Consider the following 18,353-nt stretch of genomic DNA (forward strand, 5'->3'; position numbering starts at 1 on the left):
CTCCTAACAATGTGGATGACTCTCACAAACAACATTTAGCAAAAGAAGACAGATACAAAGAGGGAATGAACTGTATGATTATATTTACATGAAGTTCAAACAAGCCATAATGATCTATTATTTAGAAGTCAGTTGATAACCCTGTGGGGGAGATAGTAAAGGTAGTGAAGAAATTCTATCTACTACTGAGAGGTGGGCTTCTGAAGACTTTTATTTCTTGACCTGGGGACTGGTTACAAGGGTGTGTTCACTTTGTGAAAATTTATGGTGCTATACACACATAGAATTTGTACATTTTTCTGTATGATTGTTATACTTTAATAAAAAGTTTTAAAAGACAGAAAATGTACACAGTCTAAGGTCCTTATTTCTAGCTCTTTCTACCATTCATTTAACCAAACTCAATTCTTTCCCCCTCCCTACCCCCAGACTCTCCTCTAATCATCCTCCCAAATATGGGATTTGAAACATGTGCTTTTCTACCCAATGGAATTGAGCTAGGCATCTTTGTACTCCTGAAATTTTTCCAGCATTCCTAACTGCACTAATTCTACAGTAGCCACAGTCTACCTCTTTACTCAAATCTACTCTGAAGAACACCAAATGGTCTTCAGGAGAAAGTTGCAGAGTGGCAGCCTCTTTCTTTCTCTTTTTATTCCCTTTTCTTCCCCTTCTTCTACCTTCTTCTTTATCCACTGATTTGAGGACTCCTCTAATTCACTAGGAAAATCTCCAGTAGCAGAGACACTCCAAAATGTGGAAATCAATTGGTTAGTCCCACTTTATTCTATCCCCATGGCTAGTTCTCAGCGCCTTCTAATCAGTATCTGTGGAGATTCTGAGCATTTCTACTTCAGGTGTAAGGACAGGAATCTTTTCACTAAGATCATTAGTTCAGGGGAGATATTGGAAAGAAACCCAGACACCAGGCTTCAAAGATCAGCCCCATCTTGGCTTCCTTCAGAGAAACACAAAAAGGTTTTATATATTAGTGGTGGATAGATTTCCTTAAGAAGGGCTGCTGGGAAACCCTGTGACTATGAGGTAGAAGCAAAATACTACTGCATTTCAAGATAAGAGTATCTGACAAGAAGCCAGTATTGCCAAATCTGTACTGTCCCCAGAAGCCTACCCGCGAGTACCCCAACTTACGGCTGACACAGCTTGACGAGGTCCTGGTCAGTAGTGCCTGGCTGCAATCCCCGGATGTACAGGTTGGTTTTGCTCAGCTGGTCATTTCCATTGCTTCCACTGCTGCTGCTAGGGGTACTGTTGCTTGGACTAGGTGGGGCCATCTGCTGAGCCAATGACACATATGGCTACAGGAAGACATGAAGAACACAAGGTCAGATGTTGGAGAGTGAGGGATCCTGGCTCCCTGGGAAGGGTGATTGCAAACTTCAACAGTAACAAACTCAAGAGAAGGAAAAAAAACAAACCTAAACTCAACTAATTCCTCTCTGCTATAGAGTAAGTAAATAAACAATTGTCCTACTATCTTTCAGGAATAACGAGAGGCCAGAACAAGTTTGTCAAAGGTTTTGAATAAAGGTACTTTATATTATAGCTGTATGTTTTTATCATACAGATGCTGCAGAACAGGATTAATGTCTGCCTTTCAAGTAAACTGTGTATTGAGATGAGACTAATAAAATCTATGTTCCATTCTAGAATGACAAAGAGGAAATAATAAAAATTTATCAAATCATGAAGAATATAAATAATTGAACATAAGTTATTCACAAAACTGTACAATATGAGAACTGCGGAATACCTACAGGAACCTTACAATTATTATAAACAAAGGGAAATATTAATTATCACATCAGGCAGAAAAAATGAAATTTGTTACCATCATAATTGGGGTTTAGTCAAAAACTATTTATAAGTTTTAAAAAGTTTAAATGAATGAACAGAAATCCAGGATTTGCGGCGAAACATCTCTAACCTTTTTTTAATGCACTTTATAAAATTGTGAACTTTAGCATACAAACATAACAGTGATAACTTTCAATGTATGATTTAACAAGTAGTTAGAAAGCAAATTTCAAAGAATGTTATGGGTTACAGTCCCACAATTTCAGTTATTGTAAAGTATAACATATATACAGAAAGGTGTTAACTTTCAAAGTAAGGCTCAACAAACAGTTACATAGGTAATTTCAAAAACGTCATGGGTTATAGTTCCACAGTTTCAGTTGTTTCCTTATTGTGAAATATAGGATACATACAGAAAGGTAATAACTTTCAAAGCACAATTCAACAAATAGCTATAGAGCAAATTTCAAAGAATGTTATAGGTTACATAGGCATTGTTTTTTTTCACACAACTTCAGCTACTTCCATTATTGTAAAATATAACATACAAACAGAATGGTGTTAACTATCAATGTACAGCTCAACAAGCAGTCATATAGGTAATTTCACAAACTGTTATGGGTTACAATTCCAGAGTTTCAGTTCTTTCCTTATTATGCAATATAGGGTATATACAGAAGGGCGAAGATTTTCAAAGCACAATTCAATGAGTAGCTACAGAGTAAATTTCAAAGGATGTTATAGGTTACAGTTGCACCATGTCATTTACGTCCATCCAGCTATTCCACCACCCCAGCATCTAAAAATATATATATATTTATATAAAGTATCAGTATTCGTAGACCTTTGTTAAATCTTATCTTGTTTATTGCTACCCCTTCCTCTAACTTGATCTCTTTCTCCGTCTTCAGGGGTGTCTAGGCAGTGAGCACCCTAAATTGTTCATATTAAAAGGGGGTGTCGACAATATGGGGAAGGGGGCTGCATCTGATTGTTGTTCTTAAAGAGGCTGTTGCCTCTGGGTTTTAGGACTTGTCTGGCATAGAACACTCTGGTGGATTTAAGTTTCTGAGAGATAAAACTTAGTGAGTGACTCTTTTACAGAATCTCAGGTAGGGACCTAGGTATTTGGGGACTACTTTTGGTAAGGGTATGGCGTACTGGGCCATTTGGGAAATCTCTAGCCTTTTGCATCTGATACCAGGATGGCAACCAGATTCTGCTGCAACACTTTCTAAGTACTTCCGTTAGAGACAAAATACCAGGCTGGCTAGAACATGGATCCATCCCTATGTGACATATTTTACATTATTATGCTCCAATCAGGCTTTTAGCATTTATTTACACTTAGTTCATAATACTCTATCTAAATTAACATACTCACCTATAATGTAGTACATTTTACTATATCACACACATATTTCACTTCTTCCCTTGGCTTACACACTTTATAAGTCTATTTGGTATTGCTTCCCTCTAAAATGCTAATTTCATCTCCAGTTTTATTTCTCTGTCTCTCTCTTTGGTGGTGATGGCGAGGGATTGGAGTGGTAAAAGAAAAAGAGAAACATGAATATCAAAGATGGGAAATTTCTCCCCAAAGAATCTTAATTAATGGGAAATGTCCCATTTATATGTCATGCCTCTGGCCCTTAGCAAACTTCAAAATAAAACTCTTTGCTTGAGCTAAAATATGTCGAAGCAAGTATTTCCCTATCTTTATCACTACACACAGTCACAAATGTGCACCCACTTTGGACACAGTTTGCTCCTTAGCTCTCATATTTCAGCAGAGGAAGAAATCCAGTGTCACATTCTGAAATGGCCCAAAGACTCTCGATCCTAGTGCAGCTCTTAACACACCCTTTATATTTCCTGTCCCTGTCTTCCCTTTTCTGCCAGCACTTGCACTAGGATTATGCAGACAGAACACTCCATGTGCCCAAGAGTGTTGATTATTCCTCTGTGATAACACGATAGTCTTGTGATGTAGTCAACAAGAGCCCTGTAGTGCGTGTGGCACGTGTATGTCTTTAAGCAGCCTTCAGAGGACAAGACAATGATGAGGCAAAGAAACCTAATTAGAGTCATATTGCCAGTGCTAGAAGAGACAGTACTTACTTTCAGACCCACATTGAAATGTCCACTGAATTACCAAACCTGCAATAATAATCAAACACTAGTGGGTCTACGCCCCTTCCACTGTCACTACTAACATAATTACACCAACTGATTTAAAATAGAGTCAAGAATGGCGGTTTGGTGTGCTGAGCCCTCTGTCTTGGGGCTGGCCCCTATGAAGCTCATTACTGCAAAGGAGAGGCTAAACCTGCTTGTAGTTGTTGTGCCTGAGAATCTCCCCGAGTGCCTCTTTGTTGCTCAGATGTGGCCCTCTCTCTCTCTAGCTAAGCCACCTTGGCGGGTGATCTTGCTGCCCTCCCCCCTTAGTGGGACCTGACTCCCAGGGGTGGAAATCTCCTGGTAACGCAGGATATTGACTCCCAGGGATGAATCTGGACCCTGCATCATGGAATTGAGAACATCTTCTTGACCAAAAGGGGGATGAGAAATGAAATGAAATAAAGCTTCAGTGGCTGAGAGATTCCAAATGGATCGAGAGGTCACTCTGGTGGACATTCTTACACACTATATAGATAACCCTTTTTAGGTTTTAATGCACTGGAATAGCTAGAAGTAACTACCTGAAACTATCAAACTGCAACCCAGTAGCCTTGACTATTAAAGACGATCGTATAACAATGTAGCTTACAAGGGGTGACAGTGTGATTGTGAAAACCTTGTGGATCATAGTCCCTTTATCCAGTGTATGGATGGATGAGTAGAAAAATGGGGACAAAAACTGGGTGAAAAATAGGGTAGGATGGGGGGATGATTTGGGGGTTCTTTTTTATTTTATTTTTTATTTTTATTCTTGCTTTTTCTGGTATAAGGGAAATGTTTAAAAAATAGATTGGGGTGATGAATGCACAACTCTATGATGGTACTGTGAACAGCTGATTGTGCACCACAGATGACTGTATGGTATGTGAACATATCTCAACAAAACTGAATTTAAAAAATATAGAGAGAGTCAAGAAGATTGTGACCTATATTCTAATCATGGTTCCTGAGTTCAGAATGAACTACTGGAGTGCAATCAACAAGATGTGCCCCTCCTCATCTCTAGGAGTTGCTGTTATTAATCCTTAGCTGAGAAAGCCAACTGGCTTCTCCTGAATCTGAGATTTTAGGCCTAGGGGTGGTGACGATGTTAGTGATGAGGTCAATAGCAATAACGGCAAGAAAAGCAACTCTAGGAGCAGTCTGCTGTGTGCTGTGAGGAGCCACCTGACGCAAAGTCTATCTATCACCTTTTCCCAATGTGAGAGGATTTTTTTAGAAGGAAAATATCAGTGAGGCCAGGACTGCCCAAACAACAGTACAAGGGTTACTGGGGAAGGAAACAAATTGAAAAGAAGCTACTGGCTTGCTACTCTGATTATAACCTTGGTGTTAATAGTAGAGTCTTAGCTATAATCTAAAAATGTGGCTTAACCAATAATAAAATCGCTTCAAGGCCAGAAAGTTTCCAAGAAAAAAAGCCATGGCTCAGAGAAAACCCCCTTCATCTCTTGTTAATCCCAAGCACCTCCTGAAGTTGCTGCATAGTTTTGGCATCAAAGAGAAATGTTAGACAAATATTTGCTTTGAGGGGTAAGAGAATCCAAGAAAGAACAAAAAAAAAAGTTGAGAAAGTCCCTAAGTAAAGTTTGTCCAGCTCCCCCAGAAATACTATTTGGAGAGACAGACCCTATAAACTATTAATCCATGTTTTTCTTTGTAAGGGAGAAAAGAGCATCCAGGGGACTGAGATAAAGAATAAAAAGAAGCTATGGTTTCTCTAGTGCCCTACATTTGCATTCCTTCTGTTTACGCAGCTGTAGAAGTTCCAACTGTTTAACAAGACAGCATCATAAAATGCATTTATATCCAAATTGAAGGATGGGTGAAAGCTTCAGCAGACCATGGCTAAGAGAACAAAAGGCCTAAAGGATTTACCTCTCTCTGATTTCACCAGTCCCAGAGTGATTTTGCTGACTGTCAACCCATGAAGGCAGGCAATTGCCTGACTTGCCTATCTGGATCGCTAGTGACTAGCACATAGCAGGCATTCAATAAATATTTAACCATTGCCTACTCAGCCCTGTTCATTCACTTACAATGTGAACCAAGGGAGCAGTTTCACCTGTTTGCTGGGGAGATCACGGACACAGGCTCAGCGGCCATCTCCCAGCCCTCGCCCACCACCGCACCCCACTCTCCTATTGTGCACCAACATTTCAGTCTGTTTCCATCCCACAACCTGAAGGAGACTGTGCCAGTTTGTATACATTATGTCCCCCAGAAAAAGCCATATTCTTTTTTTTCATTCATTTTATTGAGATATATTCATATACCATGCAGTCATACAAAACAAAGCGTACATTCAATTGTTTACAGTACCATTATATAGTTGTGCCTTCATCACCAAAATTAATTTTCACATTTTCATTACCACACACACAAAAATAATAAGAATAAAACTTAAAGTGAAAAAGAGCAATTAAAGTGAAAAAGAACACTGGGTGCCTTTTTGTTTGTTTGTTTTCCTTCCCCCAGTTTTCTACTCATCCATCCATAAACTGGACAAAGGGGAGTGTGGTCCATATGGCTTTCCCAACCACACTGTCACCCCTCATAAGCTACATTTTTATGCAATCGTCTTCAAGATTCATGGGTTCTGGGTTGTAGCTTGATAGTTTCAGGTGTCTACTGCTAGCTATTCCAATTCATTAGAACCTAAAAAGGTTGTCTATATTGTGCGTAAGAGTCCCCACCAGAGTGACCTCTCAGCTCCTTTTGGAATCTCTCTGCCACTGAAGCTTATTTCATTTCCTTTCACATCGCCCTTTTGGAAAGTCATATTCTTTAATGCAACCCTGTGTGGGCAGCAAACGTATTACCGTTGATCAGGTTGGAAACTTTTGATTGGATGTTTCCATGGAGATGTGACTCAATCAGCTGTTGGTGAGACCTTTCATTGGATTATTTCCTTGGAGGTGTTGCCCCACTTATTCAGGGCAGGTCTGAATTAAGTCACTGGAGTCCTATAAAAAGAGTTGCAAACAGAGGGACCTCAGAGCAACTGAGAGTGACATTTTGAAGAGCAGCTGCAGCTAAGAGAGGACAAAATGTCCCAAGAGCAATATTTTGGAGAATGCCATTTTGAAACACAACCTGGGAGCAAGCAGATGCCAGCCACGAGCCTTCCCAGCTAACAGAGGTTTTCTGGATGCCAATGGCCCTTCTCCAGTGGAGGTACCCTAGTGTTGAACACTTTATGGCCTTAAGACTGTAACTTTGTAACCAAATAAACCCCCTTTATAAAAGCCAATCCATTTCTGGTGTTTTGCAAAAGGGCAGCATTAGCAAACCAGAACAGAGACGTTAAGTCTAAGGAAAAGGCCTGACCAGACCTCAGCCCTTAAACCCGGAAACCGGGAGCAAGCAGCCCCAGATGCTAATCAAGGCAGGAATTCTCAGTGGCAGGGTCCTCTCCTCCCAGGGTGGATAAATACCACATTCAAACAGCATAGATGTCTGTCTGTCTGTCTGTCTGTCTGTCTGTCTCTCTTTAAATTATTAAAGCAGTTTTATTCCCACTGTCTCTTCTCTGACGCCAAGCAGGACATGCAGGGCTGCCATCCACCAACCCTGACCCAAGCATTTGGCCTCCCCAGAAAACAGGCCATGATAGTATCTCTTTCCCTGCTCTTTTGGCCCCTCTGTGCTATGTAAGTAATAAGGTGGTCATTTGTTTCTGTTGTGCCCTAAGTTTGTGTTCCCATGGCACAACTCACTCCACAGATTTTGGTGCAGCGAGCAGGGTACATGGGAAGTATGGTGCGGGTTGGTTTTTTGGCTGTCCTTTTTGTCACTCTTGCATTCCTTTTGTACAGGAGCATCTTGGGCAACACAGGACTCGTGGTTTGTGGGCTAAGCTGAAGGGTTGCCCTCACCCACCCTACCAGCAGCTGGGGAACATAGGGCATGATGAGCTCCATCCTCTGGGGGAGAGGCAGGGATAAATGGGACTTTGAAAATCCCTCCCATCCCCCTGTGAATGCCAGAGAGTTGGCTCCAGGCTGATGTCAATGAGGTTGGGGCTTCCATGGCCCGGCATACACTTCCTTTGCTCATGGCTTCTTATTATCCACTTTCATTCTGGAATCCAGCACACCCGCACTCAGGGCACCAGCCTGATCGGAGGTTAGTGTGAGGCAAGCTTTTTCAGAGAAGGAGATACAGGATATGAAAGACAGATACGGGCAGATGCCAGGAGAAGATCTCTCGTGGCTGTCCTGGCTTTACAATGAGGGCGTGATGACAACCCGATCACACAGGCAGAGTAGCAAAGTCTCTGCGCTTTGCAACCAACCCTGTCCTCCAACAGACTCAGTCAACTAGAGCTGAGAGAGGAGGAAGTGGGGGTGGGGGGAGCTGTGGCCGTGCGGCTGAGCCACAGACGGACCCAGCATCACCACCACGTTTGTTTGACTGGTCCTTGAAGAGAGTCACACGAGCATATCTCATTCTGATTAACCTCTCCCAAATTCCAACCGAGGCTTGGAGCAACGAGGAGGAAGCCACGGTCACCGGTGACAGCTGGGTGTTGGCCCGTGGATATTCTACCCCCACTGGAGGGATTTAGCCCCTCACCAGACTCCCATTTTGTGACTGGACATTGATGATTTCATTAGAAAGGGTCCCCCTGAAGTAAACTGAAACAAAGTTTCAGTGGCTGAAAGATTTCAAATGGAATCGAGAGGTCACTCTGGAGGGCATTCTTATGTGCTATATAGAGAACTCTTTTTAGTTTTTAGTGTATTGGAATAGCTAGAAGGAAATACCTGAAACTGCCAAACTGCAACCCAGTAGCCCTGATTCTTGAAGACGATTGTGTAACTATGTAGCTTACACGGTGTGATTACGTGATTGTGAAAACCTCGTGGCTCACACTTCCTTTGCCCAGTGTATGGACCAATGAGTAGAAAAATGGGGACAAAAATTAAATGAAAACTAGGGTGGGATAGGGGGTATGGAACACTTTGGGTGTTCTTTTTTACTTTTATTTTTAATTATTTTAATTTTTTTTTTTTTTTGGAGTAAGGAAAATGTTCAAAAATGGATTGAGGTGATGAATGCACAAATACATGATGGTACTGTGAACAGCTGATTGTACACTGTGCATGACTGTATGGTATGTGAATATATCTCAATAAAACTGGATTTAAGGGGGGAAAAAAAGGGCCCCCCTGAGTGGGGCAACAAGTTGCTTTTGCTCCTCCCTCTAGGGTTTCCCCTGGGAGTGTCTCATTACTCCCTTATGAGGGAGGGGCTCCCATATAAGGGATGTGGCCACTGTGATGACCAGCAGGGGAGCTGGGCTAGTGGGTGATGGGCACCCACCTCTTAATCCAGAGGTTCCTATAACCTGTGGGTCAGCTCAGCAGCAGCCCATTCCTCCCGGGGTCCCCACTTGCAGAGAGGCTTATGGCTACTAGAGCCAGGGGTCCCAAAGGTCAGCAAAGAAGGGATCTTCACTGGAGAACTTTGGGGAAAATGTAAACTAGAAGGAAGGCCACAGGCTCGACAGGGACAATTGGCCCCTGTCCAACCTCCTTCTCACAATCCCCAGATATGGGCAACAGAGGAAGAGGAGGAGTTCACAGGTCCCCCGCCTCTCCCTTTAGTCCTAACAAGGAGTCCAGCTCCCAGAAGGGGCCTCTCTCCCCGAACGTGACTAAATTAAAAATGGCCTAGGGTGGAGCCAAGGGTCTCATCCACCCCTGGGATAAGAGGCCTCGTACCCTACTGTGTGTGCAATTTGGCGGCAACAAACAACCCTTTATGGAGCTTTTGGATACAAGCTCCCAGGTCACTGTCATTCAGGGAGACACAGAGAGGAGGGGGCAAAGAATAGTATTGGGTGGGGACGGGGGGTTACTGTTATCTTATAGGTTGGTTCCCACAGCTTTTTAGCTGCCACTGTTTCCCTTCCTTCTAGTTTACATTTTCTCCAGAGTTCCCCAAAGTTTCCCACCGGGGACTGCCTTATAGGAGCTGATGTCCTGTACTGTTGCATCTCTCAGCAGCAACTGCAGAGATGCACACCCCAATCGCAGCAAATTCTGGCCATCATGTTAGGGCGAGTGACTGGCCATGCACCCCCCGTGCTCCCATCTCCTGGCCACATTGTCCAGCAGTGGCAACATCACCTCCCTAGTAGGAGAAAGGACATTACTGAACTCATAAAGGACCTTCTATCTGCAGGTGTCTCCTACTCCACTATCTCTGCCTATAATAGCCTGATGTTGTCAGTGAAAAAGGCGAGTGGAGCATGGCAGCTGACTGTAGACTATCGGCGTTTGAATGAAGAAATGCGTTTCTTGCCACCTGCAGTGCCAGACAGTGCCAGCGTCTTCCTCATTTTGGTATCCTCCTGGCACCCCTATACTGGGTGACAGAGAAAGCAGGTATTTTCCTGGGGAATAGAGAAGGTAAAAGTGGCTGTTTCAGCCGCCCCGCCTCTGGGAACTTTAGAGCCTGGCTCTCCATTCGAGTGACAGTTTTCTGCCATCAGGACTCACATCAACAGGCAGAAGGTGAGAGCAACAGGAATCCGCAGACCCCTGGGTTTCTGGACCAAGAGGTTCCCAGATGCAGCCCAGTGCTGCCCCTCCTTCCTGAGGCAGCTTCAGGCACGCTGTTGAGCCTTGGTGGAAGCGAAGGGGACTGCCGACAGCTCTCAGGTGCTCCTGAAGCCAGAAATCTCCATCATGTCCTGGGTCCTGGTAATCAGAGCATTCACCCAGGCAGGGCCCAACAACAGAGCATCAGCAAATGGAAGTGGTACATTCAGGATCACACTCCTCTGGGCCCACAGGAAGGGACACACTTGCGTGAGAGGGTGGCGAAGGTCCCCCTCAATAATGATCTTGCGAAAACAAATGAGAGCCCTTCCATCCCTGCATTTGCAACCTGGGGACCCCAACTCAAGGATGCCCCACCAGATGCTCTGCTCTCGTTCACTGATGGGTCAGCCAGGGGGAAGCCATCTGGCAGCCATTGTTGTTTCCCTTGTCCAATTTTCCTATGGCACCAGGAAATGTGCCCAACGGGCTGATCTGTGAGCAGTCCTCTTAGCCCTGGAACACCAGGACCCAGGTGCCTCCATGTACCTGTTTACTGACTCATGGGCTGTCGCCAATGGCTTAGCAGTCTAGTCAGGTTCATGGAGGGAGTGTGATTAGAGAATTAAAGGTTCCCCAGTGTGGGGAAGGGACCTTTGGAAACACTTGGTAGTGTAAAAAGGCACTGTCTATGTTACCCATGTTGACGTGAATGGCAAGGGCCTACCTCACGGTGAACATCATTGGAATGACCTAGCTGATCAAGGTTGTACTAAGCTGCTTTTTGTAGCTGATGAGGCTAGAGATCCTCCTGGGAGAGAGCAGAGGATAAACCCTGTCTGGAGGATGAGAACCATGAACTTAAACCCTCAGTGACATCCCTGAAATAGCTGAATATCCTATGGATGTTTCCACTGCTGAATGGATTCACCACTTAACCGGACATGGAAATTCTGACACCAGGAAATCATGGGCTCAGGAACACAGAATACCTCTTTTGCTTAAAAAAGGCCCAATTTGCCATTCAGCAATGTGAGAGATGTCAGCCACAAGCCAGAACCCAAAAAAATGCATTAAGGGCTATTCCCAGAGGAGCCACACCGGGCTGCTCATGGAAAGTAGACTACATTGGCCTCTCTCACCAATCCAAGGAATGTCCTAACCTTGGTTGTGACATACACCTAGTCAGGCTAGGTCTTGCTTTTCCAGTTTGTTGTGCAGATGCAATACATACATGGGGTACCTTGGAAAGTGGCTTTGCGACCCCTTTCGGTACCCAGATGACATCTCCTCTGACCAAGGACCTTACTTCACTGAACAATCCTCAATGATAGGTCCAGACGCATGGAATTAGATGGACCTTCTTTGTCACCCACCACCCACAGGCAGCCAGCATTGTGGAATACTTTAACGGCCACCTGGAAAAGGAGCTTCGTTGTCTACTCCCTGACAACTCTCTTACTGGATGGACTGTCTGCCTTACTCAGGTCCTCTGGAAGTTGAACTCAGCAGTTCCCTAGAAGGGAAACATGGCCTTATCCTGCTTCCTAGCCCAGAGAGGGGACAAGGGAGGAACCAAGGCTTTGCTTCATGTCTGTCCTTACACTTATGAGGATGAGGATTGGCCTTGAAAGGGGGAACAAGGATACACCATTTGGGACTTTCCTTTCTAGCCTCTGTAAGGGGATGATTCCACTTTTTACCCCATTATATCCTCCACATGATTCCCCGGATGTTGAGAGTTTAGGACCACCAGGTGGAAGGGTGGTATGACAGAAGCAGGACTAGAAGTGCTTAATACACATGGGGTGACAATCCAGTGGGCTGGACCCATGGGGCATGACACACATATACTGGAGGTTAGTGCACAACACCTACCCCAGGTTGGGCCATGCATCCCCTTGGGAGCAGTCATGGAATACTTTTTTTTTTTTTTTTTTTTTTAAATTAAATTCAGTTTTATTGAAATACATTCACACACCATACAATCATCCATGATATACAATCCACTGTCCACAGTATGATAACATAGTTATGCATTCATCACCACAGTCTATCTCTGAACATTTTCCTTACATCAGAAAGAACCAGAACAAGAATAAAAAATAAAAGTGAAAAAAAACACCCAAATCATCCCCCCATCCCACCCCATTTGTCCTTTAGTTTTTATCCCCATTCCTCCACTCATCCATACACTAGATAAAGGGGGTGTGATCCACAAGGTCTTCACAATCACACTGTCACCCCTTGTAATCTACATTATTATATAATTGTCTTCAGGAGTCCAGACTGCTGGGTTGGAGTTTGGTAGTTTCAGGTATTTACTTCTAGCTATTCCAATACATTAAAGCCTAAGAGGTGTTATCTATATAGTGCATAAGAATGTCCACCAGAGTGACCTCTCAACTCCATTTGGAATCTCTCAGCCACTGAAACTATTTCGTCTCATTTTTCATCCCCCTTTTGGTCAAGAAGATACTCTCAGTCCCACAATGCCGGGTCCACATTCATCCCTGGGAGTCATACTCTGCGTTGCCAGGGAGATTTACAACCCTGGGAGTTGGGTCCCACGTAGGGGGGAGGGCAGCGAGTTCACCTGTCGAGATGGCTCAGTTAGAGAGAGAGAGGGCCACATCTGAGCAACAAAGAGGTACTCAGGGGGAGACTCTTAGGCACCATTACATACAACTTTAGACTTTCCTTTGTGGTAATGAGCTTCATAAGGGCAAGTCCCATGCTTGAGGGCTCAGCACATCAAACTGCCAGTCCCAATGTTTGTGACAACATACGCTAGGGGATCAGCATCTTAAAGTTTAGAGATAGGCCTTACAATTCAGGGATAGAGTTAACTGCTGTAAGAGCTTACAATCTAGGGACTATTACTATTATTGTGTCCACGTTAGGCTATGTTCTAAGATTCCATTCTGAGTTTACACATTGTAGTTAGTCCATATTGGTGAGGCATCATCCCTCTCACCAAGTCATGGAATACTTTTGAGGAGTCCTGACAATTCCATCTATCAGGAAGGGGTGGAAGTGGACTGAAGATATGGGTAATGCACTCGGATCAAAGAGAAACACGTGAGGTTATAGCTCAAGGAAAGGGACAGACAAACCAGGTGGCCTTTGAAGGAAAAAATAAGTTACCGCAAATAGGCTGAGGCAAGTGTCTCCCATGGGAAGTGGTTGCACGGCCCGACCACCCTGTCAGGAGTAGTTACTGCTCCCTTCTGTTTTTCTACAGATTTGAACTGGAATGAAGACATCTTCGTCCAGCTGATCAGGCCATCTTGATAACAGGAAACCTGACCAAATGGCTGGATCTGCCATCTGATCCCTTGTTCTTTCTCTCGTCTTTGCTGAATTCAGATTGACACTCGAGGAGCTGATCTTCCTTGCCTCACATTTGAACTAACACCAGGAAATCCGTCAATCACACCTTGTGACAAAGATAATGGCACAGCTGTTGGCTATGCACTCTTCTTCTCTATACCCCTGGACAACCCGTCAGGATACAAATCCTGATGTAATGTAACTGGCAAATGACTCAGTCATCTTTCCAATTTATTCACCAATGAATACATGAAACACAATCTGTCAGCCACCTTGGCCGACATTGCTGAGTTCACAGCTTTCATCAGACTCTCTGGCTTGCAGGCTCAGCAAAAATCGTTAGACGCTGATAACCGTATTGCCTTAGATTCCCTCCTAGCCCAACAAGGAGGCATATATTCTATTGCTAACACCTCCTGCTATATGCAGGTTAATACCTTACGGTGGGTAGGAGGGAGAGCAGGAGGTGACTAAAATCCAAAGGCAAGTCCACTGGCTGCAAAGTGTGCAAACAGATTCTATGTGGGACCTCCTCACCTGTCTTCCGGGGGGTTAGGGAGGCACAGATGCAACTATTACTCCAGACAGGCCTAATCACCCTGCTTGGAGCCAGGGTATCCATAGGTAAAGTCCTCCTAAGGGGCAGCAGCCACTGGGGTTCCCAACATGGTTGAGAGCCATGGGCTGGCAGGCCCGATCCATCTCCTCCTTCATGTCCGAGGTGGAAGGTGGGCGTATGACGTGGAAGCTAATGTGGAGGAGTAGGCTAGGCCTGATTGAGAGGCCCAAGGGTGGACTGCTGGGGAAGTCACAGATACTTAGCAGCCATCTCCCAGCCCTTGCCTACCACCCACCTCCCCTTCTATTGTGAAGACGTTTCAGTGTGTTTCCGTTTCACAAGCTGGGGAAGAGGTTAAGTCTAATGAAAAGGCCCCATCAGACCTTAAACCTGGAAACCAGGAACAAGCAGCCCCAGATGCTAATCAAGGCAGGAATTCTCAGAGGCAGGGCTCTGCCCCCATGGTGGATAAATCCACGCTCAAACAGCATAGATTTGTGTCTCTTCTCTGACACAAAGTGGGGCATGCAGAGCTGCCATCTACCAATCCCATCCCGAGCACTTTGGGGCCACCTTGGGAGACTGGCCATGACAGGATGTCTTCCCTTGCACTTTTGGACACTTTGTGCTGTGTAAGTAATAAAGCAGTCATTTGCTGAAAATGTCTGTTGTGCCCTGAGCCTGTGTTCCTACAGTGCACTGCATAGCAACTTGCTCCACACTCTTCTTCCTTCATTTTATTTTGGCCTTAGATATAGTTCAGAATAGCCAAGATAACTAGCAGTGACACTTAGTTGACCTTAAGCCTGATCCCTTAATGTGGTATTAGCACTCAGCAACTGCCTAAGAGCTAGAAGACAAAGTAATTTTACTATGAGAAGTGACTATAGTATATGCTTTTGCATTAAATAACTAAAAAATATACCCCCAAGGGCTTCTCCTGAGGTGTCATACAGTGTAATTCTCTGCCCATTCTTTAAGTTCCACCCCACCAAACTTTAGGGATTAGAGTCCCTTTAATATTATTTCTTGAAAATCTCAGTCCTGGACAATAAAAGAACAAAACAGAAGAAATAACTTTCTAAGTGAGTTCCACAGAGAGAGAGAGCAGCCCTGAAGATGCTGAGTAGGTATCTAAGTATTTTGCTGCCTGCTCACAGCCTCAAATCTCTTCATGTGCTTTCCATAAAAGCATCTCTCCAGAGTTCTGGATTCTTCAGAGCTGCTTGTGGAAACCTCAAGCCTCTGCAGAAAAATGACAGCTTCACATTGGTGAAGTCTCCATATTGTAAAAAAGGAAGGAGAATTTTGTCCTTCACTCTGAGCAGGACTCCTAATTTCAAAAGAGTGATCATAATTGGCATTTGGCACTTGCTGTATGCCATGTATTTTACAGCCATTATCTCATTTATCCCATCTCTCTTTGCTTCCTCCTGCTTTTACGTGTGGCTGGTGACTCTGGGAGGGGAGTGGCAGTTCTGGTAAACAGCAAAGTCCTACTCACAGTGGTGTCCTCACACACCCCATGTGCTAGATGCTAGTCCTCCAACCAAAACTAAATCTGCTGTTTCCTGGCACCCTGCTTTGAATCAATGTCTCCTATTCACTCAAGGTAACCAGTTCCCCACAGGCATCTGGGTTTCACCGGCAGATCCGATGCCAGAAAGCTCTATGCCTGAGACTGCTTCCCACCTTCAAGGATCACAACTGAAATTCCTCCATTTCCCAAAGAATTAATGAACTACTAGAACTTCCTAAAAACATTAATATCTCTCTTACAAGCCTACATCTTTAAGGAGTTTCCACTTTCTAAGGAGTTCAATAAATCAAACTTCAAGGCTCTTCATCATGCTATCATGCTTTTCATACCTTTCCTGCATAGTACTTTTTTTTAAGGTACTCAAATGTTTACTGAATGAATGAATTAACCAATATTTTTTCTGAAAGCATCCAACATATATCCATCAAGCAGATAACTTCAAATTCTGAAAGCCCAAAATTAACTTCTGTACCTTTTTCTGAACTCCCTTCATGTCTAACATCTCCTAACTAGTCTCGCTGCCTCTGGTCTCCTACCCATCAGAACCACCCTTGATAAGGCAGCTAGCGTTAGCTTTCTCAAAGATACGTGATCATGTTATTTCTCTGTTTATTAATTCATTAATGTTTCCCAATCACTTCCAGAATTAAGTCTCCCTCATGAGAAGACTCATAACTTTTCTGCTGGATAACCTTGCATAATTCCTTCTCTATATGATCATATGCTTCCATCCTTTATTTCTAATGGCAAATCTAATATTACCCCAGGTGTCTGAGACTTAGGGCAAATGTGAGGGCCCTTGTTTTATTTTTATTTATTTATTTTTTAAATTCATTTTTATTGAGATATATTCACATGCCATGCAGTCACACAAAGCATACATTCAATTGTTCACAGTACCATTATATAGTTGTGCATTCATCACCAAAATTAATTTTTGAACATTTTCATTACCACACAAACAAAAATAATAAGAATAAAAATTAAAGTGAAAAAGAACAATTAAAGTAAAAAAGAACACTGGGTGCCTTTTTTTTTTTTTTGCCCCCATTTTTCTACTCTTCCATCCATACACTGGACAAAGGGGAGTATGATCCATGTGGCTTTCCCAATCACATTGTCACCCCTCATAAGCTACATTTTTATACAATCATCTTCAAGATTCAAGGGTTCTGGGTTGTAGTTTGATAGTTTCAGGTATTTACCGCTAGCTATTCCAATTCTTTAGAACCTAAAAAGGGTTGTCTATATTGTGCATAAGAGTACCCACCAGAGCGACCTCTCGGCTCCTTTTGGAATCTCTCTGCCACTGAAGCTTATTTCATTTCCTTTCACATCCCCCTTTTGGTCAAGATGTTCTCCATCCCACGATGCCAGGTCTAGATTCCTCCCCGGGAGTCATACTTCACATTGCCAGGGAGATTCACTCCCCCGGATGTCAGATCCCACGTAGTGGGGAGGGCAGTGATTTTACCTGCCAAGTTGGCTTAGCTAGAGAGACAGGGCCACCTGTGAGCAACAAAGAGGCATTCGGGAGGAGGCTCTTAGGCACAACTATAGGCAGGCCTAGCCTCTCCTTGGGCCCTTGTTTTAAAGAGTTCAAATCTTGGAATCCTAAGGAGCATAGTACAGTTCTGTGTCCTTTTCTAAATAGCCACTAATCCAATCAACTTTAGGAGTTCCACCTACATGATTATAAGCAAAAGTCATAAGTAAAAATCTGCAAGACTTCTTTTACTTTCAGGAGCCAAACAACTGTATGTCATTCAAAGGAGTAAAGCAAACTGGTGGATACTATAGCAGAGGTCTATCCCTTCTTTGAGAGACCTGGAGTATAGAAAATTCAGCCAGTTCAGCTCCTTTAACAGTCGAGAAGTTGATCCTCATGTGAAAATGACATATTTTTTTCTTTTTTAGGACATAGCAATCAATAGCAAATTAGCTGCAATACTTACAGTCTGGGGCAGCTTATGATATATATCATAGTGCAGCAGGATTAAGGAAAACATCTTGCTCTTCAGTTTCTAGCTTAGGTCCTGGCAGAGGGCCTATGGCCTCAGAGAACCATTTCAGACCAGTAGGAGCCAAGAGAAAGAATACAGTTCTATTCTTCCCTCGCCCAGAATATCCATTAATTGGGGGGAGGGCCTGGTAGGATGGGGATATAGAAATATATAACTCCATCTTTCTCTCAGAAAAAGAAAAATCAAACTTCCCTCTTCCTGTAGCAGGAACTTTATATTTCCTGTCCTGCTGAGTTACAGGAAACTAGGAGATAAGAGAGTGTCCTTCCCTTTTCTCTCGTTTTCAAAAGATCATAATGGTAGGGCTGGTAAAATGCCTACTTCCCAATCACTAAGTTTTCATCAGA

The 18,353-nt window shown here is 43.6% G+C and overlaps 1 protein-coding gene across 5 annotated transcripts in view; it reads right to left on the minus strand.

Annotated features, from left to right (window-relative positions):
• The window catches only part of RBMS2 (RNA binding motif single stranded interacting protein 2), an 85,021-nt gene that overhangs the window by 28,353 nt on the left and 38,315 nt on the right, over positions 1 to 18,353 (minus strand). For all 5 annotated transcript variants that reach the window (XM_037848400.1, XM_037848399.1, XM_037848395.1 and 2 more), the window contains one exon: positions 1,153 to 1,319. In XM_037848400.1, the coding sequence (XP_037704328.1) occupies positions 1,153 to 1,295 (143 nt within the window). In that variant the 5' untranslated portion in view covers positions 1,296 to 1,319. The remainder of the gene's footprint in view (positions 1 to 1,152; positions 1,320 to 18,353) is intronic.

The sequence above is a fragment of the Choloepus didactylus genome, chromosome 8, assembly GCF_015220235.1.
Source record: "Choloepus didactylus isolate mChoDid1 chromosome 8, mChoDid1.pri, whole genome shotgun sequence".
NCBI classification, from domain to species: domain Eukaryota; kingdom Metazoa; phylum Chordata; class Mammalia; order Pilosa; family Megalonychidae; genus Choloepus; species Choloepus didactylus.